General features: G+C 38.9%; 1 protein-coding gene across 2 annotated transcripts in view; it reads right to left on the bottom strand.

Moving 5' to 3' along the window:
- The window catches only part of RSPO2 (R-spondin 2), a 104,912-nt gene that overhangs the window by 25,014 nt on the left and 54,432 nt on the right, over positions 1-25,466 (bottom strand). For both annotated transcript variants that reach the window (XM_054517283.1, XM_036379116.2), the window contains 3 exons: positions 23,345-23,533; positions 17,353-17,496; positions 16,482-16,670 (listed from right to left, as the gene is read on the bottom strand). In XM_054517283.1, the coding sequence (XP_054373258.1) occupies positions 16,482-16,670; positions 17,353-17,496; positions 23,345-23,533 (522 nt within the window). The remainder of the gene's footprint in view (positions 1-16,481; positions 16,671-17,352; positions 17,497-23,344; positions 23,534-25,466) is intronic.

The raw sequence follows: 25,466 nt of genomic DNA, 5'->3' as shown, positions 1-25,466 counted from the left end.
CTCCTATCAATAGATCCACATCCTTCTTTAATAGCCCTGAAAGATGATACAGTGATGCTGACTTGAACAACTGTCTAAGAAGGAAGAATAATTTTTAAGTGGTTGTTTTGAAGCATTCTGCTCCCAGCTTTGAAGTGCACTCACTGATGCAGACAGTTTTAACTCCAAGTCCAGCAGTGCTGTTTAAACTCTTATTCTATACTCAGCTGAGGAAACTGTATCACTTTTTGGGGTTTTTTAATTATTTCTTCTAGGACAACCTTCACTGAAATAGAGAGAGGTTCTAAAATTGCTCAATGAATTGAGAAGGACTCTAGTTATATTTTGGCTCCTATTTTACATTCACTTTTAAGTTCTGAGGTCCCATTACTTCATGGAACAAGTAATAATTACAAAACAGATAGATTTGCTTCTCATTTAAACCAAGCAAGCAATTAAACTTTGCTGGCTTTGCTAGCTTTGATGGAACTTCTGATTTTTGGTAAGAACCATCAAGAAGTTCACATGTATTGATGCTATGAGAGATTAATAGCAACTCATCTATAAAACACCACCAACCTATTCCAGATGAGCATCTCACACAAAGAACTGGGAGGTGAATGCTTTATAAGCTTCTCTCACAGTTTGAGATACTGTAAACCTGTGACACTGTAATAAAAAGGGGGAAAAGTTCCCCTCCAAAGAAATTTAATTTCTTTTATCTCTCTAAAAAAAATAATTGAGCTGTTTGGAAGAAAACTAAGAGAAAAGTAAAATATTATTATTTCACAACATACTCCACCCAAAAAAACATTATTCTGGAAAAGACATATGAATCAACTCTTTTTTTTTTAGAGCTTGAAATTTGAAGAACAATTACTTATATAATTAAAAAACTCCACTTGAAAGAATTGTTCAGCATGTTATAAAATTTCTCTCAAAACACTGTGCTGTTTTTTGGGTCATCTCTATTTCTGAGTTCTGCAGAAATAATAAATCATCTTCTCTTTTTCCTTGCCACAGCTGCAAGGAAAAAAAATGAACTTTATCTCCCAGGATTTTTCCATTTATATGTCTAAGGCTCATCATCCACTGGCGTCCCCTGTTCTCAAAAGAGGAATTATTGCAGTGTATGTTCAAGCTGGCACTGGATTGCAGACACGATTAACAAAGTCTGGTGGCAGAATAATCATGTGCTGAGTGCTGGGAATTACAGCTGATAGCATATATTCATCCAACAGAGAACATACATAGAATCACCTTCAGTGACTATGAAAACCTGATTCTGACCTTACATCAGAATGTCAGTAATTTGTATTACTGCACTGACACAATCTGTAATGATCTTGAAACAACTTCCTCTTTTCTTCAAACTAGCCTCCCTTTATTTGCCACAGTACTTTCTTTTAGCTAGCAACCTCCCACCACTTACTCCAGTTGCCTAACCAGAGCAATGACCTGAAGCCTGACACAGGACTTGCTCAGTAGATATTTTTCATCTGTCAAGTTTTTATGGCCCAGAAATTTCTTCAGCCATCAGTTATCAAATGCAAAGTCTTTTTTTCCTGTTGCAAATACACTCAGAGTCCTACTCATATATCACTCTTAGTGCTATATGGCAGAGTTGCAAACTGATTTTAAATGCATATCCCCTGCACAATGTTTTGCAATGCTTAATTATCCTCTATATTTGACCAAGTTGTGGTTTTCTTTGCAAACCCTAACAGAAGTTTTTTCTTCTTTTTTAGAAGTTACAAGGAACAGATGGTAAATGAGGAGGTAACAAAATAATCTGGTCCATAAATTCAGAGCAAAAATAAAAAGCCAGAATTTAGCCATCTTTTTGGTAGGTTATAACTAGCTTTGTTTTAGAAACCCTTTAAACATTTGTCATGTCAAGTAGCAGATAAATGTAGAAACTTTGTCAGTATTGAAGAAATTATAGTATAGATGCAATCTAGCTTCAGGGCAGCTATGCTAGATCTGATCAAAGCTGCTTGGCACTTGCCTCTAGTCAACAGCTAAGGTTTCATTGTGCAATATTAAAAGCAATGAATTAAAAGAGTGTGACAGTTTTTATAGTACTCTTTCTACTGTGCTGAACTTTTTGTGTAAGTACAGTTGGCAACCCATTCAAAATGTTCACATTTGTATCTGACAGAAAAGCAGAATAATTTAAGAGCTGGCTGCCATTTTCATCAGGAGTTACTCTAGCAAGTGCCATGGTGTTAACATGGGATATTGATGTCATTGGAAATACCTGTGATCTTTATGCTCCATGATAGCTCAAGCATCTATGTTGGAGTTGCAAGTCATGTCCCTTGTTTGAACTTCTTGTAGTTTTTAATAAATCTGACATGATGTAAAGCACCTGCTTTGGTGTCCTACTGCTGCTGCTGCTCTTTGCAACTAGATACCTCTGACTCGGCACCAGGTTTGCAAAAGTCATCACACTTATATGTATGTAGATAAGAACACCAAGGAATGCTCACAGGAAACCAATAAAAGGCTTAAAATAGACAAACAGGAACAGCCAAGCTAATACAGGTGTGTAAGTAGAACAGTCTAAGACATGATCTAAAAGCTTGCTATCATGTCTGCAGTATTGCTACACAGTAAATAGATGTGCACAACATATGACTGAAGTGTCAAACTTGAAGGTTCTAGGTGAGACTGTATAAGCTCAGCCTCATTTGAACCTCAGTAGACTTCTACCCGATACACACTTTATAAAGAAACACAAACTGATAAACTCTCACATTAAATGGCAAAGATGATGTGAGATACTAACTCAGGGGGGGCACATTAAAACCTACGTTTGGGGCCCCTTTAAAATCTAAACAATGACACACAAAATAAATATGTTTATGATAGAGGATTTATTGCACAAAAGGGCCCTGCATTGTGTCCATCATAACTAATACTGCTTCTGTGTTTGATCATGTGGTGCAGAATGTTTATACTAACAAAGGGAAAGTATTGAAATATCTCCATGGTACTGCATCTTTACATGCTACTATTAAATTTAGGCTAATTTATTCTTAAGACTGTGCTCAGAAAATTATTTAAGCTACTCATTTTTAATGGGTACTGTTGTAGTATGTTTTTATACTTTGTAATATTCTGAAGTAGTTTTGTTTTGTATCCCCATATTTTTCCCAAATGGTTTATCCCAGACTGTACCCCCCTCCCTTTACCTGTGTTATCCCTCTCCCAGGATGAGATCATCCCCAAACCCCCACCCTGGCTCTCTGTCAATCACTCAGCATCCCATCCCCTCCATCCAGAAGTTTCTGGTCCAGGTTGTCAAGTGATTAGCCAGAGGCTGGGAGTCAGCCCCCCAAGCCTTGCCCCATACGCTGTCCTAGATGTCTATCCCTTAGGGTACCCATCCCTTAGGGTCACTCATTGGTTCGTAAAATGTTACCTACTTTTGGTTTCCACCTCCCTTTAAATGTGACCTTGGCACATCTCCCGGGGCTCTCAGCAGGAGGCCCCTGAGGTGCAGGAGCTCCTTTGGGATCCTAATAAAACCTTGGATTAACCCCTGCTAAGAGTCGGCCCTTTCTCTTCTACCCATGTCTCTGGTGTCTCTTGTGCTGCAAAGGCGCCCAGCCCAGGTGCCCTCAGCACCCTCGGGGCACAGAGAGTGTCTCCCCCCAGCCCAGGTGCCCTCAGCACTCTCGGGGCACAGAGAGTGTTTCACCGCCAGCCTAGGTGCCCTCAGTACCCTCGGGGCACAGAGAGTGTCTCCCCCCAGCCCAGGTGCCCTCAGTACCCTCGGGGCACACACAGAGAGTGTCTCCCTGCCAGCCCAGGTGCCCTCAGTACCCTCGGGGCACACACAGAGAGTGTCTGTCCCCAGCCCAGGTGCCCTCAGTACCCTCGGGGCACACACAGAGAGTGTCTGTCCCCAGCCCAGGTGCCCTCAGTACCCTCGGGGCACACACAGAGAGTGTCTCCCTGCTGCCAGCCCAGGTGCCCTCAGTACCCTCGGGGCACACACAGAGAGTGTCTCCCCCCAGCCCAGGTGCCCTCAGTACCCTCGGGGCACACAGAGAGTGTCTCCCTGCCAGCCCAGGTGCCCTCAGCACCCTCGGGGCACACACAGAGAGTGTCTCCCCCCAGCCCAGGTGCCCTCAGCACCCTCGGGGCACACACAGACAGTGTCTCCCTGCCAGCCCAGGTGCCCTCAGCACCCTCGGGGCACACACAGAGAGTGTCTCCGTGCCAGCCCAGGTGCCCTCAGCACCCTCGGGGCACACACAGAGAGTGTCTCCCTGCTGTCAGCCCAGGTGCCCTCAGCACCCTCGGGGCACAGAGAGTGTCTCCCCGCTGTCGGCCGGGTCGGGGCTGCCCCCCCCCCCCCCCCCGATGTCTGCTGACTCGGGACTGGCCCAGGGCTCTTGAGAGGCTCGCAGAGGGACCGAGACAGGATAGAATACAATGTAACATCAATGCAGAGTGGGGATGCTCTGTCCATCATGAGAAATTCTTGTTTTCTCTTCTCTTTTCCTATGCTCGTGTTCCCATTCCTTTACCAAACACTGTCTGCAGTAATTTTTTGTAGTTCTTCAGAATGAACCAGGAATTCAAAGTGTACAAGAAGAAGTTCTTTGCATTTACCTTTGAGGTGTAAAGCAAAATGTACTACAGGAATCAGTGATGCCCAAACTTTCCAATCTGAAATAAAATTATTTCAAATTATCTCAAAAAGCTCTAGAAAGATAACAACAACACCAAAGGCAAAACCAAGCAGCAATTAAAAAAAATTAGTAGAAGATCTGTTCTTCCTTTCCCCTTCTATTGCCCTTTTTCTGCTGTGCACGAAAGGTAAAGTTGCAAACATATCTAGAAGCTTTCTGTGAAGAACTTGCACTGCACAGCCTTAAAAATCAGTGCAGTTGACTCTAGCCTAGTTCTAGCACTGGTGGTCACACAAATGAGAGCAGCTGGGGAGATTGCTCCTTCACATATTCCCTCTTGGCACTCCCCCTTCACTCCTCTAGCTGTCTGCTGCAAGTTAATTAAATTAAATCTGGCCTGCAGCAGAGTACTGGAAGCTGCTGCATTTATGCATCGAGCAGTGTGCCCTTCGTAAGTTATTGTGAGACTCTCTGTAATAATTAGACAGGAATAAATCCCACAGGAGAATGAGTCCCCCAAGTGATCTATGCACCCGCAGAACAAATCACAATTCTTCATCCCAAACATAGTACCTCATGACCTGAAAACATTATATCTGCACAGCACCATGCCAGATCTAATAAATCGTGTGTCTCAGCAGGGACCATTAACTCCTGCACAGCATTACGCTGACACTTTTAAACTCTCCATTTCTTGAGCTACTTTATGCAGCATTGGCTTAGGAGTCTCTGAACTACACATCACTGTAGAATTGCACACTCTTTGTCTCATTTTGAAAGGCACTGGAAACTATTCAGCAAATCATCGTGTGTGAACAGAGTTTACCTTCTCCTGTTGGCTAACAGGAGACATATGTCTGTACCTTCATGATTTTTTTCTAAAGAACTAAAGAGGAAGAGGCATTCACTCTATTTCTCAGATTCTTTCCCCCTCCTTCTCTTTCCTGGATTCCTTGCCCTCCACATTTGCGCTGCAGGATAAGAAGTAAACCACTTCTCTGAATTTAGCCTGAAGCTGTGAGGCTCCTGTCTTAGGCTACCTTAGCTTGCCACAAGCTGTCAAGCAAGCAGGCCACAGAGCAATCAAAATGATACTCCAGAATAACAAAGCTATTATGAAGGGTAGAGATGAGACATCACAATCACAATTACAGCAGTGTAATGAGTTTCTATCTTAGCAGTCAAGCAGCTGCAATTAGCTTGTATACACTGCTGGCTACTGCACATGGGAGGGTGATCTAGATAATTTGCATTGGTGCTGGACAAGGAGTACTGCACCTGATGGTCACTAACACAAATGATCATTGACATCAGTGACACCAAGACTGGAGGAAACCTGGGCTACTGTGACCATGCCCTGGTGGAGTTTGTAGTCCTAATGAATAGAGGTCAGGCAAAGAGAAAAGCTGGGACCCTGAATTTTAGGAAAACAAAATTCCAGCTGGTCAAGGAACTGGTCAATAGGACTCCCTGGTCCTATTTCTGTTAGTAAATAGAAACCCCTGGTTTCCCCCCAGGAAACTGCCCTCGGGGACAAGAATTGGTAGAACTTTAAGGATTCTTTCCACAGAGCAGAAGAGCTCATGATTCCCAGTTGTAAGAGATCAGGAAAGTAAGGCAAGAGAGCATCATGGCTGAGTCAAGACCTACTGGTCAAACTAAAGGACAAGAAGGAAATCCACAAACAATGGAAGCAGGGCCAGGTATTCTGGAAACAATATGGGCTCTCTGCCTGGTTGTGTGGAGGTGCAGTCAGGAAGGCCAAGGTACAGCTGGACTTAAACTTGGCAAGGGACGCAAAGAATAACAGGAAGGGCTTCTATAAATGTGTCAGCCAGAAAGAGATGGTCAAAGAAAGTGTGTGTACCCTCCCCGTTGAGCAAAACTGACAAAACTGGTAACAACAGATGAGGAGAACACTGAGGAATTCAACAACTTTTTTGCCTCAGTCTTCACCAGCAACCTCTCTTCCCACACTACTTGAGAGAGCAGACTGGAAGACGAGGGGAGCAAAATTCATCCTACAAGAGAAGCTCAGGTTCATGACTGCCTAATGTACATAAGCCTATGGAGCCTGATGAGATGCATCCCAGAGTCCTGAGGGAACTGGCTGATGTAGTCACCAAGTCCCTCTCTGTGATGTTTGAAAAATCATGGCAATCAGATGAACACTAGGTGACTGAAGAAAGGGAAACACTATACCCACTTTTCAAAAGTACAGGAGGCAGAATCCTGGGAAATACAGACCTGTCTGCTTTACCTTTGTGCCTGAGGATACCAAAGTCAGGATGTGGCCCTTGCACCAATGCTGTGAATACAAATACACTCTGTAATAAACCTAAGAGGTTTATTACTTAAGAAGAGACTTCTGTGCAAAGAAAGCCTTAATGAACCTTTAAAAACTGAGAAAGGCTGATGGCTCTCTAGTCACGCCACACCTGAGGCAGATGGCTCTCCAGACCTGCCATACCCAGGCTTGTGGTTTGGCAGAGGATATGCAGAGAACAGTGCATATTAGACTGATTGATAACTGATAACTGATTGATCCTAAGGGAGGAACAAGTAATCTCAGGCATGTGAGTATTTGCTGGTTTCTCTGCTGTGACTGAAATGGCTGACACCATAATGTACAAAAATAGCTCTTTGGTCAAGAATTAGAAATGAGTATGTATATGACTTTTCCTCCTACAAGTGGATTGTGGTTTCAGAATGAGCAAGAGACAAAAACCAACAGGAGTTACTTCACAAGGGTATGCACAATAAAATCCATCAAGTGCCTTTTATGGACAAATTCAATCTGTGCACTTGGATCAGCCACAGCTCTTTTACAGAATTTGTATTTCCATGTGGATTAGCAGCTGGCTCTCCTTCAGTATTTTTAAATAACCCTGAATTGTATAATTGCCATGGGACCATTCTAACTCATGCTCTGGTCACTTATGAGGATTTACACTCTGGTACACTCAGTTATTCATTAAAAACAGATAACTCCCACAGGAGACACTGCATCACTCAATACTCATGCTACTTCTGAAATATGGTATACTTAAAGAAATACACATGTTAAAAGTACTTATCTGGTCTAAGATATAATAATGGCAATAAATAAATAAATTGGGCATATCACCTTTTAATGATTGGGAAAACTATGTTAATGTCTTCCCAAGAAAACATTTCCTATTACTTAAATTAAAAAGTAGGATTGAAGGATAATTTATATTCAGAAGGAAGGGAAAAATGTACTTGAGTTGGCTTTTCTGCACTGCCAGTAATTCCCTCGAAAGCCTTTAAAAATAAGCTGAAAATGTAGCCTGCCAATATGATAAAACAATACATAAATTTCCACAGGCTGTATCATCCTGATAAAGTATGGAGAGTTAAAACCTTGTGCTCCGTATATATAGTCCATTACAAGACATGCTTTGGGTAGTGGTACTGAAGAGGAAAACTAAAACAGAAATCAAACTACAACAATGCTTTTCTACACAGCTGTTTTGCTACTGTCATGAAAGGTACCCTCTACAGATCATTTTAGACAGATTTAACTTCTGGTTTATGCATTTTTAAATTCTGCTTCAGTCAAACAGACTGAAGATGCTTAAAAGCTTTAAAATGTAATCCATCAGTTAAAAAAGAAAACCAAAACCACACTTCACTGCAACAACACTTCAAGGAAGTTAGGTTAGCTATGTCTATCTAAGTTACAGGTTTCAATATAAGTAATGCATTATTCCACCACATTCACACAAACCCACACATTTTAATAATGGTAATTGTAACCCATAGTAGTATTTATCCAGACAAAAACAGCAAAAAAGTTTTGTAGGAACTCAGTGACATAGTCACAAGCTGCCTCAACTCCCATGCAAGAACCACCATCCCATTTTCAAGGAAAATGCAAACCCAAACACTGAGCAGTTACCTAAATGACCTAAATCTCAGAAGGGTTATTTTCAATAAGTGTTGATATTGTTTCAGAGCACTTAATTAACTGCTTACTTTAACTGACCTGATTCCAAACACGTAGAAAAAGGAGGATCAGTCAACAGCTATATCTTGTTCACAGAGCTTTAAGAGGTACCTCAACCTTCCAGCAATGTGATGTAATCTATTAGCAGCAAAGAGAAGGCATTCCTGCAAAATCTGCCTGTTGGTCCTTGGTGGATAGTACTTGGTTTCAAAATTGAATATGACTGCTACTCAAACTGACGTTCAAGTTTATGTGGCTTATAAAAACTATTTCTAACTACTTTTCAAATATGAGTCCAATTGGATTGCATTTTCTCTCAGGAATGGATTGCTCCCAACAGTACAAAAGAAAAATAACAGCAATTGTTTAAAAGTCACAGTAAGTTTATTTGTGAACTCATTTTAATGGATGTGAATCAAATGCATGTATAATACAGAGAGAGTTATTTGCTCTCTCTCAGACTCCCCCCCAAAAAACCCATAAAAAATATCCATGTAACTTTTTGTTTCTAAGAAGAAAGGTTATAGAAAACATGATACTTTAATGCAGGAAAAAAAACCCAGAGTTTCTTGCTTCATTTGAATTACTTTATAGTATGCTATCACCTGAGAGGTACACTGCCTAACTTTTACCTGCAAATCTAAGAAGCACCAGGTATAGAAGTGCTCCAATACAGGCACATGCATGCATGTACATCTATCAATGAATGCAAATGTCTTGAAAATAAACCTACAAAATTTGCTGTGCATTTCTGTATTTTCCACTTTGAAAAAAACAAAACCAACAAGTTGTAAATCATCATCTCTGAAATAAGCATATGAAGAGGAACATAACTAAGACCAAAAAATGGAGACTATTTAATGTCTGAGGGTTGTGAGAGTAATGGCTAATCCTGGTTTTCTCACAACTGACCTGATTTAAGCAGGAGGCTGGACTAAATTACCTTCTATGTTCCTTTCCAACCTGAAACTACTTATGATTTGATTTTCACTTTTTTTATTGTTACCAAACAGAGATTAAAAAATTTCTGCTCTTCTTAGAAGCTGGTATAAACTTCATTGACTATTGATGATATAACTATAGCTCCTGCCTACGTGCCTTAATTAAAGTACATAGTCTAGTTGCAGTCACTCCCACTGAAATGAGCAGCAATATGCGTTTCATTTTCTTCAGGATCTATATTTGCTTTACAATTAGTTTTCACTGGCTGTAGCCCTTTCTGAATGTGATCAGCTAAAGGGTATAAAAAGACTCACATTTTAATACTTGCAGCACAACGTTCTCTGTACAAAGTCGATGTTGACAATCCAGACAAGCAGAATCTGCAGCTGGCAAAGGTCTGCTTCCTGAACAAATGTACTAACAAGTATGCCAGGCTCTGAGGGTTCAGCCACACTGTAAAACAGTTCTTGTTTCCTGAAAAGCCTCCAAAAAACAACAGAGTACTATTTTGTCCTTTCTTGCTCCCACTTATTTGGTCCTTCACAGAATGGCCATCAACTAAAATACTCACAAAAATATTTCCTTATTACTGTTGCTTTCCCACCCTGCATTGTGCAATTAGGTGGTTTTGGTGGACTTTACATCTTGTAAACTGATGCTGAAGCAGGTTTTCCTTCTCTCTTTCAAAAAATTTGAGTCATGATTTTTTAACAAAAATGATGGGTTATATTTTCAGAAAAGCTAAGGACAAGTCTTCTTGTCCACGGTGACATGCAAAAAAACCATCAAGGATGGAAAACTGCTTGGTGACACCAGGATTCTAGCAGAGCTAGCACTCAGTGGAGCTACACTTAATGCACCTTCTACCTGCCTGGTGAGTGCAAACGAGGGCAGATTTGATCCAGTGGATGGCAAAATTAACAGAGAGCTGCAGCAGGTAATGACAGTATAATTGTGGTCTATTCTATGTACTACAGTCTTGTTTAAAATACTGATAAGTGTCATAAATCCTAATTAGTCTTAAAGTGATAAATAATATTCCAAAGTCTTAAAGAACCATGCAATACTAACAAAGTAGTACAATCTGTTTGTAAATGTCATCATCTTTCCCTAAACCACAATGGTTTCTGGTTGCTAACATCTCTGGTCAGATCACGCTTCAACATATAAGATAATCTTTTCTAAGTGGGATCATTTTCTTGTATGTCTAACTTGACACAGACATTTATGTCACTACTTAACTAGCAATGGAATGAAATCCACAATTTACTAAAAATGTCCCAAAAATCAAACTTTTTTTTTTAAGATGTGGCACACAGCAACTCCAAAACAAAGTCTTATAGCAGCATTTCTACTGGTCTAACAGACCAGTTCTGCTGGTCTTCCAATGTTTTCTTAGACTTTCATAGTGCATTAACTTAGACTTTCATAGTGCATTAACTTAAAATAGAAGTACAACGTACAATGGATCTTTTAGATCCTACGCATGATTTTTGAATTTAGAAGTGTGCAGCATTCAGCCAAAGACAGACAAATAATAACAAATAAATCAAGAAATCAGCACTTTGAACTAAGCTTTTATCCTGGTTAAGGCTAAACTTGGAAATGCATGAAACAATGGTTAACATTATATTCAAAACATGACACATAATTTGCATATAATTTCAACCAGAATAAAATAGGCCAAATGAAGATATTTCAGCACTATAGCAGCCACAATAAAGATTTGTAGGGAATAGGTTTGCTCCTATTCCCTACAAACAGTCATTCCAGCTTGTCTCTAATTCAAAGCAGAAGATATCAGAAATTTTGCAAAACTCAGAGGAAGAACAGTGTTCTTTCAGCACATACCCACAGGAGGTGCTGCCGTTCAGACAGAATCATTCAGACTGGTCCCCAGTCAAACATCAGCAGGACTGAGATCCCCAGTCCAACATCCTCAGTAAGATTGAGACCTTTCAGACTAGATTGTTCAAGAGTTTGTCAAATCAGGTCTTGGAAACTTCCAAGGATGGTGCCTACACAGTCTACTAGACCAATCCAGCCAAATGCTTGACAGTCCTCATGGAGGAGGCAACAGTTCTTGCTGCTCCTGAACCAGCCTTTGCCACTTAGCTCTCTGTTCTTGTGGCAACATAGCACAACCAATAGGAGACAAAGAATATGGTGGTTATGTTTCCTGAGACCCAGCTAAAGAATGCCCTAGCCTTGACTCAAAGGGCAGATGGTGTTTGTAGGTGTTTGGCACTGAGACAGTCTATAAGTGCAATATATCAATTAAGGTCTCAAATGAGTCCTAGCTTACAAACTTTTCAATATTGGATACTACAATGTAGATGTATAAAAAAGCTCAAAAGAATGTGATCAGCTGCCTGATCATTCATTGAGTTCTGGTGTTATATTTATTTTGACTGGTTTTCATTTCATACATGAGGAAAAGATTCATTGTAGCTGAAAGGAACCTCATGAAATTCAACAAAGTGCAAAGTCCTGCATCTGGGAAGGAAGTACTCCCTGAAAAAATATGAGCTGGATATGGACTGTCTGGGGAACAACTCTCCTGGGAAGGTCCTGATCAAACTTGAGCTAAATGTGAGCCAACTTTGAGCCGCAGCAGCAGCAATCACTTCCTTCAGTCTGCTGACCTGTTAGTACAGCATGACAGCAGATTAAGGAAGTGATCATCTCCCTTTATTTGACACTCATCAGACCATATCTAGAACACCATATGCAGCTTTGGGTCCCTCAGCTCAAGAAAAGAAAAATATTGATAGAGTTTGGCACAGCATCACCAACATGGTGAGGAGCTGAAGTGTTTACCCTGTGAAGAGAGACCGAAGGAACTGGGTTTGTTGAGCCTGAAAAACAGAAGTCCTTGGTGACCTAGAATGACTTGGGGGTGCTGGTGAGTGAGAGGCTGGACGTGGGCCAGCAATGTGCACTTGCAGAAGTATTAGTTTGGCACAGAGTAATAATCAAGTTTCAGACAGCTTGAAGAACTGAAGTCTAATGAGCACTAAAATAGCAGAGAGCTGCTTTGCTTGCTTATGTAAAGCTTAATATGAATAATTAAACCAGTCTGCAGGTTCCTGGAGTGTACAAACAAAAGAGGAGGAATTGCTGAGGTAAACATGAGCAACATACAAATAAGAGGTACAATATTATATTTACATAAAATATAAATATAGTATAAATATTATATTTATAGTAAATATATGGGAAAACATGAAGAGAGCAAGATTTATCAGTCTATTTTACATCTCTGACTGCTGAATTCCTCATTGTTTTGTTTTTTTTTTTAATTCTGGTTTTCTCTCTTTTTGAACCAAAGAGAAGAAAATTCCTTATCAGGAAGAGACCAGCATGGGTAGAAGGTGGCCTGAACAAGCCAAGTCTCCTTTGCCTAAGTCCAGCCTCTCAAAGTAGAATTCACATTACAGTCAAAGCCACAGGGTAACTTACATAACATTAACAGATATACAAATGTGACATTTCCATACAGTAATAGTTAAATCAGTAACTACTGAGACTAAGGAAGTATCTCTAAGTAAAAATATGAAATCAGTGTTATTCTTATGTTGCTAGCTTCAGTAGGAAATAAGTTAACTGATCTTTCACTTGTATACAAGTTTGTATCTCTACAGCTCTGCAGACACTGGAGAAAGTGATAAATCATTCATCGAAAACTGAAGTTGTACCACTGCCATTTGGCCAGCTGGGTAGCACCTTAAAAATATGAAACTGATACAGTTAGTAGGAAAACAGAATTTAACTCTCCTTCTTTAACTTTCCTTCTACTGCAAATGCATAAAAATCTGTTTTGGATGTTTCCCTGTAGTGTGGACCATAAATAGTAACTTTAAAATATACAGAAGTAGAAAGCACATGACAAAAGCACTTTATTTGACCCTATTCTACCAAAAATATCCTTACTTCCTGTGCTCAGCTTAATCTATCACAATCTTCAATCATCTTAGCTGTATAATCCAATACTTATTCTCCACATTTGTGTGAGTTTTTCTACTGAGAACATTAGGATGAAAGGATTTATTAACAGCTTCTCAACTGACATTTACAGGGGATTGTGGTTCTTCAGTCTCCCAGAAGTGCTAACCTTACAATTTTTTTCTATTATTTCTTCAGTTTAAAAGTTCAGTCACAAAATTCCTAACATTAGGAAAGCACCATATTTTTAAAGACTCAGAATCTCTTCCTCAGCAGCCAGAACTGTAAGCTGTGCTGAGCCTCCCACAATGTCACAGTGATCAAATAGGCAATAAAACATTTTGAGTGTCTAATGTGGCAACCATACTAAAATATGATAAAGGAACAGGTCTTAGACCAGCCCTGTACATAGTATAAATTAAAACATTCTACAAAGCAGGATTGTACACAGGGCAGCCTCTGTGGCTTCCTCACCTGCAGAGATAAGCAGGTCTGGGGAAGACTTACCCTAGGCACTTAAAACACTACTAACATTCTCCCAGGAGTTTCTTAGGAGAGAGAAAGGAGCTCATACTTTGGGAGGTGTTTTCTATGATGGCACAGAAGCAGTATTAAATACTGTAGTCAGTGTGGAGAGTTCAAACCTGCAGTTTTGTACACATTTATTTTTATCTCTGAAAACAGATGCAGAGAATTCCACACCATGGGAGGACAGGACCCTAATCTTCAGGATTCACTGAAGCCCATGTAAGAGCACTACAAGTACTACACTGAATTTGTATTTGCAGCAACAACTTTCCTGATATGTGGTGAAAAAAAACCAAAGTTCTGATCATGGAGCTTAATACAGAGACAATATGGACACTAGGCAATGAACACCAATTAATATATATGGACACTAGGCAATGGACACCAATAAATATCCTCACTCTTAGGAAAGCCACTGTGCCTTTCAAAAGATAAATTTGAGATGTAAATCTTTAAGCAGTGGCCTGAATTGCTAGACAAGAAAATTTGAAACAACTTAAGAGAATATGACATAAAAAGGTATGAATGTCCAAATTAACATAGTTACATGAGCATGCTACAGCCTTCTTGAATATTATGGTTCACTTAAGCACGCTTCTCAAACTTTTTACAACAATTTGAATAATTTGTATCCTAACTAAATTATCAAGACTAAATCCATATTTCTACTTGCTAGGAATTTTTATAGAAGTTGGATGCTGCATCCATAAAACACCTGCCTTTGTACACACTGAGTACCAAAATGACTAAATCTGTACCACATGATGTTGAATTGAAAAAATTCTGCAATTTTCTCAAATTTTCCACTGCAAGCTAAACTGCCTGCATTTGAAGGCAAATGAGAAGAAAGAAAACACTGATTGGAGAGTTAGTAGAACTTGTCGATGGGCCCTTTTTATTTCCTTTCATTTCAGCAGTAAAACATTTCTCAGTTGATCTGATTACTAACCCAATTAGGGATCCAGAGTCTGTTACAAGTAACTGGATCACTCAGCAGGCTGCAAGCACTGGTAAGTGCCACTACCTTGATGCAGAGGCAGCTGACTAATATTCAGAGATACCATGACATACATACCATGGCAGCCGAAATCAGACTTCATTTTTACCTTTTCTTCTTCTTTCCTACAGAGATATTAATTTTGTAGGTTCCATTCTTCAATGCCTTTGAGAATTGTATTTAGGTTGCAGATTAACCGTGCTGTACAATGCCCCCTGTACCACTGTGACTGAGCCCCACGTGTGCCCATGTGTGTATGAATACAGAGAGTGGGATAGGGAAGGAAAGTACATCATAGACTGTCAACCTGGGTAACAGAGAAGCAGCTTTATATACCCTTCCAGACTGACTTGCAGTCCTAGAGACAAAAAAATGAAGCTTACAGATATTTAATCTGTATCCATAAGATAAAACTCTATGTATAACATACATACACACTGGTAGGCAGAATGTTCAAGCCAAGACAGACATCTTCAACAATCCCAGAGTACAAAGCAACTTATTTATGTACATTTTCTAAGACTGTTTCAGGTTTATCTTATTCATCATGTTATGGCTTTCCTCAGGATTCTTCAACCCTTTATTTCTCTTTTTATTTGTCTGATTTCACAGTCAAACCAGCAGGAGGTTTGACTTGAGATCTCTTGAAGTCCATTCTTTATTTAACCCTGTGACTTTGAAAGGAATGGCATCTTTATCACCTGCTGATCACCCACCACTCCTACAAATTTTGAAACCTCTTTAAGTTGTCAGAATCCATATCTGAGAAGTTAAACTTTTCAACTTAAAAGATAACAAAAAATCTCCAGTAGTGATGTGTCTTCAGGTTGGGGTTTACAAAAACCAAGCCCAAATTTGAAAGTTGATTTCCTTTCTCACATCAGCATCACTACTTAAGTCTTGCAACACCATGATAAAGAAATTTGATTTTATTTACTTGGGGCAGTTGCCATAGGCTGGTCTCAAGCTGAAAATCTTGATATTTATCACTGTTCTCTTGTATCACATCTATCACAGTTTGGCCTCGCTCCAGAATATTCAAAACAAATAACATGTTCCAGCTAATGGTTCCAGCTAACAATGCCATGTGTAACTAACTTCTTTTAAATACCCAGCACACCAACACTGTGTGTGCCACCTGCAGAGTGGTTTAGAGTCATAATCTTTCCTGCCATGTGCAGAGTAAGTAGTTCTTCCACCATCAGCATCATTTCCATGCTGAAGCTCAAAACTGCAACCTATTACGGTTCTTCCATGAGACACCTCTTTGAAAAACCCTCAGTACCACACCAGGAAAAACACAGTTTCACAGTCTGCTGAAGGACTAATTGCTCCCTTGCTGAGTGTTTCCCTGTGTCTCTCTGTACAGACTAGGACTGATGTACTACTGCTGCTTCTCAGCCTTGGCTGGCAGAACAGAGACAGAATTTGTCCTTCAGCTCATAAAGATTTTTCTGGCATGGGCTACACTTACCTCCTGGACAATGCCTCATGGCCATTTTACACCGTCTGGATTCTGCAATGGTTGGACATGGTATTGAGTCTTTTGCTGGCTTCTTCACAATTTGTCTTGTTCTCGTTTCCAGGCCCCACTTAAATCCACATGTTTTGTTATTTCTGCTGCAAGTTCCCCACTCACTCCATTGACCCACTTCACAGCCTTCTGATAAAGCAAAAGAAAACACAAGTGAGCAATTCTTCTGTTTTTTTTTTTTGTTTTCCTCTTTTTTTTATTAGAATGCAATGTACATTGTTAGAAAGCAACACTTGACAGTTTTACCATTAGCAGGTAAAAAGCTAGAAACAAAATTAAAATCTCTTACAGAATCTGAATCTTTTTAGCCAGCATCAACCCAACCAAAAAAAAAAACAGAATATAGAACTGTATGTTTGATATGTTATGACAGTCCAAATATTCAAAAAGTCTCCTAAGCTAATGAGATTGACTTTTCTTCTATCTAATATATAGATCATATTTGGTTGTCAGTTGGGTTTGAAAACTTCAGAAGTTCACATTTCCAAGTCCTCTCCATCATGAAATGCAAGAAATACTGTTGAAAGAAAGAGTTTGTTCTGACACAAGTCCTAAAATCTTACAAATTCCAAGCTGAAAATCTTCATAAAGGTGATTTTACAGTTAAGAGGACAGAACTTTGTGATGCACAAGAGAGAGAGTGACATTCCCAGTGAAGTGTACTTTAAAGTTTGGAAAAATTTACTAGTATTATCAGTAAAGAAATCAATAATTCCTTACTGAATATTTCCTGATAAGAAATACTAAGCATCATCATAAACTAGTGCCATATTTAAATATGGCCACCTGGCCAAAGAGCTACTTGACTCACCCACACATTCCATAAGCTCTTCCAAGGCTGCAAATCCAGCGGGACATCCTCGAAAGCAGCGGCCTCTGTGCGAGTAAAAGCCACTTTTGCATTTGGTACAAAAGTCTCTGCTAAAGCAGGAGTCACAGTTTTCTATTCTGCATCCTAAATCAAAAGGATCATAAGGAACAATGAGACAGCAAAGTTAGGGTAAGACTGAAAATGAAGGGACTTACAAAGCAATAAAATAGCAAAGCCAGAAACTGTCATCCTGAAATCCATCTGGTATATAGACAAAATTAGAGGTAACCATGTTTCCCACATTTTCCTCTATGTCCTTCTAATCTTATTTTTCTAAATCAAACTGTAGATAAAACCCCTAGTTTAATTATATTTGAGTCAATGATATCTCTTTGGAGGAAAAATGTTCAGTATAAATTATTTTCACGTGTAAGTAATTTTGATGAAACTGAGATGCAACAAATTGTTTTGGAAAGTATGCACATTTTATATGTATTGTCTTCAGTTTATGGTTTATCACTGAAAGCAGGATACTTTTTATGAGTTGACCCTATGAATAGCTGAGTGAATGCTTTCATGTAGTGTATCTGATGCCTGTGTCTACATATATGCATGTGCAAGAAGCCTCATTTTTGCTGGATTTAACTTCTCTCTATTACTGAGACACTTATTCCACAAAAAATAACCATTCTTAAATGACTAGGAGACATACACCATAATGCACAGATTAAAAATTTAAAAAAAAAAACCAAAAAAATAAACCAAACCAAACAACTATTATCTTTATGAAATATTGTATTCCTCAGAAAATTTAAGAGGAATATGACCTGCAATAGGTGACAGACTCATGTGTAGGCTTTTCAGAAATATCCTATTCCATATTAAAACATGTCAACTTGGAAATGAGTTGTTATTAATGATCATATGTATACCAGACATACCTACAAAAAATACTAGGGAAAAAATATTCCACAGATTAAGACATATAAGCCATTATATTTGGAACAGTAATGATCATTTTACAATTAATTTCTTAAAAATCTAATCCTTCAGCTAACAAAATTAAATAAGCGACAATAGCTGTATCCTTTCTTCAGCTATCTGAAGCCACAGCAGGAAGCATTTTTTATTCATGTTATGCAACAATATAATCATAATTTTGGTAATTCTGTCACTCATTTATTCTTCATTCTTTTATAATGGAAAAATAAGCACAAACCATAAGGTCACTATTCTGAAATAGCAATTAGTAAATATCACCAATCAACACTTTAAATTTAGCCAATATTTATGAAACAGATTTTAATATTTATTCTTGAACTTCAGCAGGCTAAAACAGGGCATCCCGCAATACTTAAACAGTGTGTGTGTGAGTGTGGTTATGGAAAATCCTTTGTTAGCAATTAGGGAAATATGAGGCTTTTAAATCAGATTTCTTGTGGCATTGGGCAAAAAATTAGGCAGATTGAATGAAAAGAAAAATGTATATTTCTAGTGGTGGTGACCTTTGCTTGGTTAAAAGGAATGTAAGGATCAGTTTGAAGCCTTGCCCTGACAAAGATAAGCTCTGCTGGCTCTATTTAGACACAACCACACATAACCTGAATGTACCAAATCCTGCGTCCAGCGTTCTCCAAAGGGGCTTTTAGAACTCGAGTTCATATAAGCAGCACAACTTGGGCTTCTTGTCCACACTTAGGGTCATAGGAAATTCCTTAGAATCATAATTTCTTTTCACAAGGGTTGAACCAGTCCCTAAAGAACAGGATCCTGGTCAAAGTCTACACAGAGATTCTGCAAAATCACTTTCCTAGATTAATGAATTGCAAGGCAAAACCAACCAGGTGAGCTGCTCTGGAGATGTACCACAATGCTTAATTGCTAATCTGGTTTGTTACACTCAAGATGTACTGCAAGTATTTTATTAAATGTAATGCTTGAGTCAAACATCCTGTGTATTTAAAAATATTCAGAAAAAACATTTGCCTCTTGCCCACTCACCTGAGACACTTGAAAAGAAATCAGGGTTTTTACAAATTGTATAGTCCCAATACAAGATGCAGAGCAGAACACTGAAAGAAAAATCAGCATCTTGCAACCCTCCCTCACATCCAATGGACACAACAATTTTTAAGCAACTTTTTAACCATTGCTTTCAAAAAACATGTTGGGAGTAACACGCTAAAATTTTCTCTGTGTGTGTCAAGAGGGACTAAAGGAAAAACTTTCAACAGAAGTTAACATTTGACATGATACAGACACACTTGGCAGGTGGAAGCTGGCCTCACTTTGCACGGGGGATTCCCTCCATAAAACTATCATTCATTCAATGAATGAATAAATCCTCTTTCAGTTTTGATCATACTTCAAAACTCCCATCTTGTTTGTATTTTCTGCTTTACCTTCAATGCCAGTTTCCTTTTCCTCACAGCATAGTCCTTGAGATAACTATCTTTCAGAAGCTTTAGTAGGTGAAGGTTGGGAGGAGTGAAGGCTGGATGAAGGTTGGGTGGAGATTTCCACCAAGACAGTTTAGACAGTTTATTTTCATTTTTTTCCTATGAAAATAAACTACTCCAAACATGAAAGACATATTATTTAATCTGTATCAGATGCAATTTAGGGGAAAATACTGAGAGAGTATTAGGAATACTGTAAGAAATCTGAAATAAATATATTAATTCATCAGAGTGATATTCATCATAATGCTTAGGGTTACGGAGTGCTAATCATAATGATAATTTAACTGTAGCTGAAGACAAACTAGGAGTGACAACAACCTGATTCTTCTACAATTTCACCAATGCCCAGACTGTTCCCAACTCCATGACATTCACTCCTTTCAACTCCTGCTCCCATCCCTCTGCTGCTCACTAGAACAGCTTTGGTGCCACAGATCCAATTTCACACCGCCATCCTGAAGTGTCCACTGGCACTGCACTGATCTGTCATTGACCAGCAGCACCTTCTGTGCTATTTTTTTTTGTAATTGAACCCCCTGACTGCTACAGTTGCAATTACAACAGTCTCAAATGGTCATATGCTCTACTATACTACATAAGTATAGTTCAAGCAACAGCATATTCATGAAGTCCTGCTATTTTGTCACCCTGTTAAAAAATTCATTACCTTTCTTACTGCATTGAATTAACTACATGTCTTTAATAAATGCTCAATTTGTTTAAAAGTTTCTCTTTATCTTGTTTTTACTGAAGGTGAATGGAAGGGGAAATTACAATGTTGGGTCCACCTAGGAGAAAGAGGGAGAACCTAAACAAACAGTCAACCAAAGCTGAAGGGAGCTGTAATTTCTAATCTCTGAGTGGTTTCTCCTCCTAAAATTATATAGGTTACTATGGCTGTGGACTAAGTTGAAAGGTTCAAGACAGGCTTAATACATTAATCAGTGCAACCACCAAACTGACAGGTTTCATCTTACTCTTTAAATTCAGTTCTGTTTTTTTTCTCATGAGATTATGTCTTGTTGGAGCAGTTCAGTTCAAAGTCATTAATTATTTTAAAATTATTGGAAAATTAACAAAGTGTTACTCATCTCTTGGGCATTCTTCTACAGGAGAGATTCAAGACTTTACAAGTTCATGTCCAAAAGGACTGCATTCTCACACTGCAGTGTTCAAGGTGGAAATCATATCCAGCAGGAAACTACATTGATTTCTAGAGACAAGCAGTCTCAAATTTCATGATTCACTGTTACTAGAAAAATAGTCTAGAACCACTTAGCAAATTCTAGGAACACATACTCCTTACATGCAGAAAAGAAAATTTGTCTTGAAATCCAGAATTTCCCTCATTTTAGAGATGCTACACTTGGCTGTGGTATTCATTGTGTTACATTTGGCACTGACAATGTTTGGCTTTTGAAATCAAGACAACATTTTCCATAAAAAATATTTTCTATAACTTCTCTAACAAAAATGGGAGTGTTCCAGTAAAAAATGTTTAAAAGCTTTTGTGCCTATGAAGACATTATTAGGGCAGAAATTATTTCAGCCTATGTAATTCAAGCCCTGTAACTCCCATAAGGATTTTAACATAGCCAAAATTTTTGTTAATTTTAGCTGAGACAATACTGAGCAACCCAATCTGTAAGCATACCTAAGAAGAGCAAGTAGGAAGAAACCTATTCAGTTTTTAAGGATGTTTATTTCAACTCAACTTCAATCAACAAAATGTCTGTATGTCCACAATGCTTCATATGTGCAAACCAAGATCACCAAACCAAGAAAAAAAAGAGAAGTGATGTGTAAATAGTTAGCAGTTACACTAACATAAAAATATGCAATACAATAATCATCAGAGGGGAACCAGGACTGGTCCATAAATGCAAGTGCATCATTATTCTCACAGAGGGAGACTGTACAAGGCATGAGGATGAGATAAACATCAAGTGCTCAACACATGCCAGTATTGGTTAGACAGAACTTGCATTTATGCTTTTCAAAATCAATCCTGTAATTCAGGGGAAAAAGCCAAGTTCCATAAGTGGTAAAACCAAAATAAATATTATTTTCAATTCACCCTCAACCTTCTGCAATTAAATTCTCTATTTTTTTCTTTTCAAGAAACTAAAAAATACTGCCAATAAGACTACTTTGCCTTTCTCACGAGCACAGTACAGGCTAATAGAAACAAATCAATCTATTTCTTAAACCTACAAATATATTCAAAAACATTTTTACATGGGGAAGTATTTACAGCCAAGTTTTGAAAGAATTCAAGTGCAGAAGTTGAATTCAAAAACATGGTAGGAAAACTAAGGCCAAGATTCTAAATTACTTTACAGAATGGATGCATAAACCATATACTGTCTCATTTAATTTTTGATCAAAACTTAACCACCTGGTACGGATTAGGCAGCACTCTGCAATACTACACAGCAGTTGGGAACACTATATCCATGGAGCCCACGCAGGGAATGGGGAGAAAGATGTGGGATAGCTTGGGACAGGTCCAAGCATGGCCATAAGTGCTCCTCATCCAGCCAGACTGCCACTGAGTGACCCCATGTGAGTCTCAAGATGATGTGTGATGTGAAAACCAGCACACACCTTCTCACAACTCTGTGCTCCCAATGACACGGCACAGCACTAGGGGAAAGGTGCCACACATTTAACAGACACTTGATTATTGCAGGAAAAAAAGAAAAGCTATTTCTCACTTCAGGTTCTTATGTCAGGTGACCTGATTCTGGTTAGACTATGACAAAACCATTCTCCCTCTAACTAGGAATAAGAGGTAACAGCAGTGATTAATAATCCATATGGGTAATACTCCACATATGAGCATATGGAAAAAATCGATACAAATCAGCACAACTGCCAGACAGAGGTGAAATAATGTGAGATACCAGAGCACTCGTGGATTTTAATAGTTGTGCTTCTAGGCACAAACATGCAAACAAGGAATCTTGTTGCACATTAGCAGGTTGCAAATTTCCAAATAAAATGTTTCACTAAAAGTGAAAGGTTGTTTGTTTGTTTTTAATAGTACATCTGTTTTATTAAATTTGCAACACTTACATATTAAAGCATGTCTGGTGTGAGGTGTCTGGTCACCTGAAATATGTGTGGGAACAAAAAATATGACAAAAAGCCCACCCATATATTACTGTTTATACTGACCTGTACCTACATGTTAAATTTATTCTGAATCCTTTATATTTTCATATAGTGGGAATTTGTTTCTTAAAACTAGGAGTATCTGTGTGAATCATATATTTTTTCCCTAAATTACCCCTTTAATTAAACTAATAATAATAACAATAAAAAATAGGTCAATTCATTAACTAGTTAATCTGCTGAATGTTAAATATCTGAGAATGAGCTGGGACCTTCTTTAGCAAAGAAGTTTAAGATGATCTTGAGATATCTGTGAAAATACAAATGTGTTTCACAACATACCATCTTAAAAACCAACCACAAATTATGGCCTTCTGACAAAAGTGAGTGTAAGGGTTGAAGAAATAACTCACTTGAGCATCTGTTCATGTCTGGTGTTCTCAGTCCATAGTACCCCGACGGGCAGGAGTGCAGGCATTCCCCGTACTGCCTCATCCCTTCTCTTCGCAGGAAGAAGAATAACTTGTGCTGGCATCTGATGCACCCATTATCCTTTGAACAAGATAAGCAACCTTTGCAAATTGGATTTGGTCCATAGTTAGCTGCAAAATAAGATAAATTACACTTTAAGGTCATTTGGAAAGTATTTTGGCTGGAGGTTCTCTATCCTCTAAAGTGTTACACATCTTTTGTATGACTACAAACAGTTTTGAAAGGAGGGTTCTGAGAGTGCACACACTTTCAGACATCTGCATGGGCACTGAATAAAAAGAACTGTAATCTCTACATTTACAATTGTATGTAGGGCAGTTTAAGGATTTTACACAGATTTAAAATACAGGCACAGGCAAGCAGAGACCAAGCTTTATAAAGCTCACAGAATAAAGTTGGCTAAAAATGCAATGCTGCATTCTGTGAAGCTGGGGATATAGCATACAACAACAACAAAATATAAGAACTTCAGCACCCTGACATATGCACATGGAATGATATGCCCATGGAAATTGATCAACACCACTAATGCAATTTCTAATTTGTGAAGTGAGCAGTATTCAGAGTACAGAAGCCTCTGCAGAGCAGGTACAGCCCTAGCAATGTGTGCTGCCCCCTCACTCTCAGGGTCCTAGAACAGCTGTCTTCTTACAGGGTCTTCCTGACCTGAGTATCAAGACAAATTTTTCAAAAAAAGAGAAGCTGTTTTAAGAGCCTTCTTCTCTGGGCTGAAAACCATATGCCATTACCAAAGGAGCACAATTAGTGCAGGTTACCATTTTAGGTCGCCAGCTGCTGTGCATTCAAGTCTATGCTCTGATTTTGTTGGATTATTTTCTTTTTTTCTTTTGAATTGCTTGGCTGATAACTGCAACACAAACTTCAGTCACATCACTCTTTGTTCTTATGAGCTTTGATTATCCTGCCTTTCTGCAGAGTTGCAGAACATTCCTTTGTCCCCATGGGCTGTCAAGTCCTTCTCAGGTGCTGGGTCAGCACAGTAGGTCAGCAGAGGGAGGATGACTCAAGACATTCCTGAAACCAGCACAACTTCACAGGTCTGTTTTAAATAATAAATTGCCTACAGGACTTCACAGAAATTTACCAGTTCAAACCTGGTTTACCAAAAACAAAAGAAAAATATTATGCAACAAAGAAAAGTGTTTTTGGGGTCTCAAGAGGTTTTTAATAGAGGCCACCCAGAGAGCAGCTCACCAAAAAGGCCTATGTTTAATTGTCATATTTTTAAATATTTAAAATTATTCACACTGTTATGTAGTGATCTGGTACTTTTACCTCGTATGGCTGGATAACTGAGGTTGTTCAACTGATGACTTCACCAGCAGAGTCAGGAAAAAAAACAAGGAAAAGCCCACCACCCTCTGGAACCAGTAGCTGATAAGCTTTACTCTCACCTTCACACATCTGCACACCACATTCCAATTCCCTCTCTGCTACCATCCCCCACACAGGACTCACTAAATTCAGCACGACACCATTCAACTCCAATCTTGGGCAAATAATCCTAGTGGGTGGCAGGCAGGACAAGAAGTGAAGCAATCTCGTGTGAAACAGCTCAGCCAGTGGGACGCTTTCTGAGTGTTGGAATTCCCTGGTACCAGTCTCACCAGGTGAGATTCTCTTGAAGGGAAAAGAATCCTTCCCTTCATGGGATATGTATGATTCTTCAGCACTCTGTTAACCCTTTTGTAATGAGACACCCTAACAGACCAACTGTCTTACACTCCTAAAACAGTTCCCACCTTCTGTTGCCTAAAAGACTTGAGATATAACTTTTCCTACACTTCATCTTGTAACTATTTTCATTCCCAACCAACTTCTTCAAAGACATGCAAGACAAACAAATTATGAACTAGGCATAGCTGCATCCCTCCTCTCACTGTGGGCAGGGATTGCCTTACTGTAACCACATCAAATAATATGTGACCATGTACACAAAAGCAATTGTTGCTTAACACATAGTGGGCAATCCTGTAGACTTGTGACTTCTCTTATAGTCTCCTTGGATGTCACTCTCAGTAA

The sequence above is a fragment of the Molothrus ater genome, chromosome 1 (assembly GCF_012460135.2).
Source record: "Molothrus ater isolate BHLD 08-10-18 breed brown headed cowbird chromosome 1, BPBGC_Mater_1.1, whole genome shotgun sequence".
Taxonomy (NCBI): domain Eukaryota; kingdom Metazoa; phylum Chordata; class Aves; order Passeriformes; family Icteridae; genus Molothrus; species Molothrus ater.
This window is presented reverse-complemented; position numbering and strand designations above follow the sequence as displayed.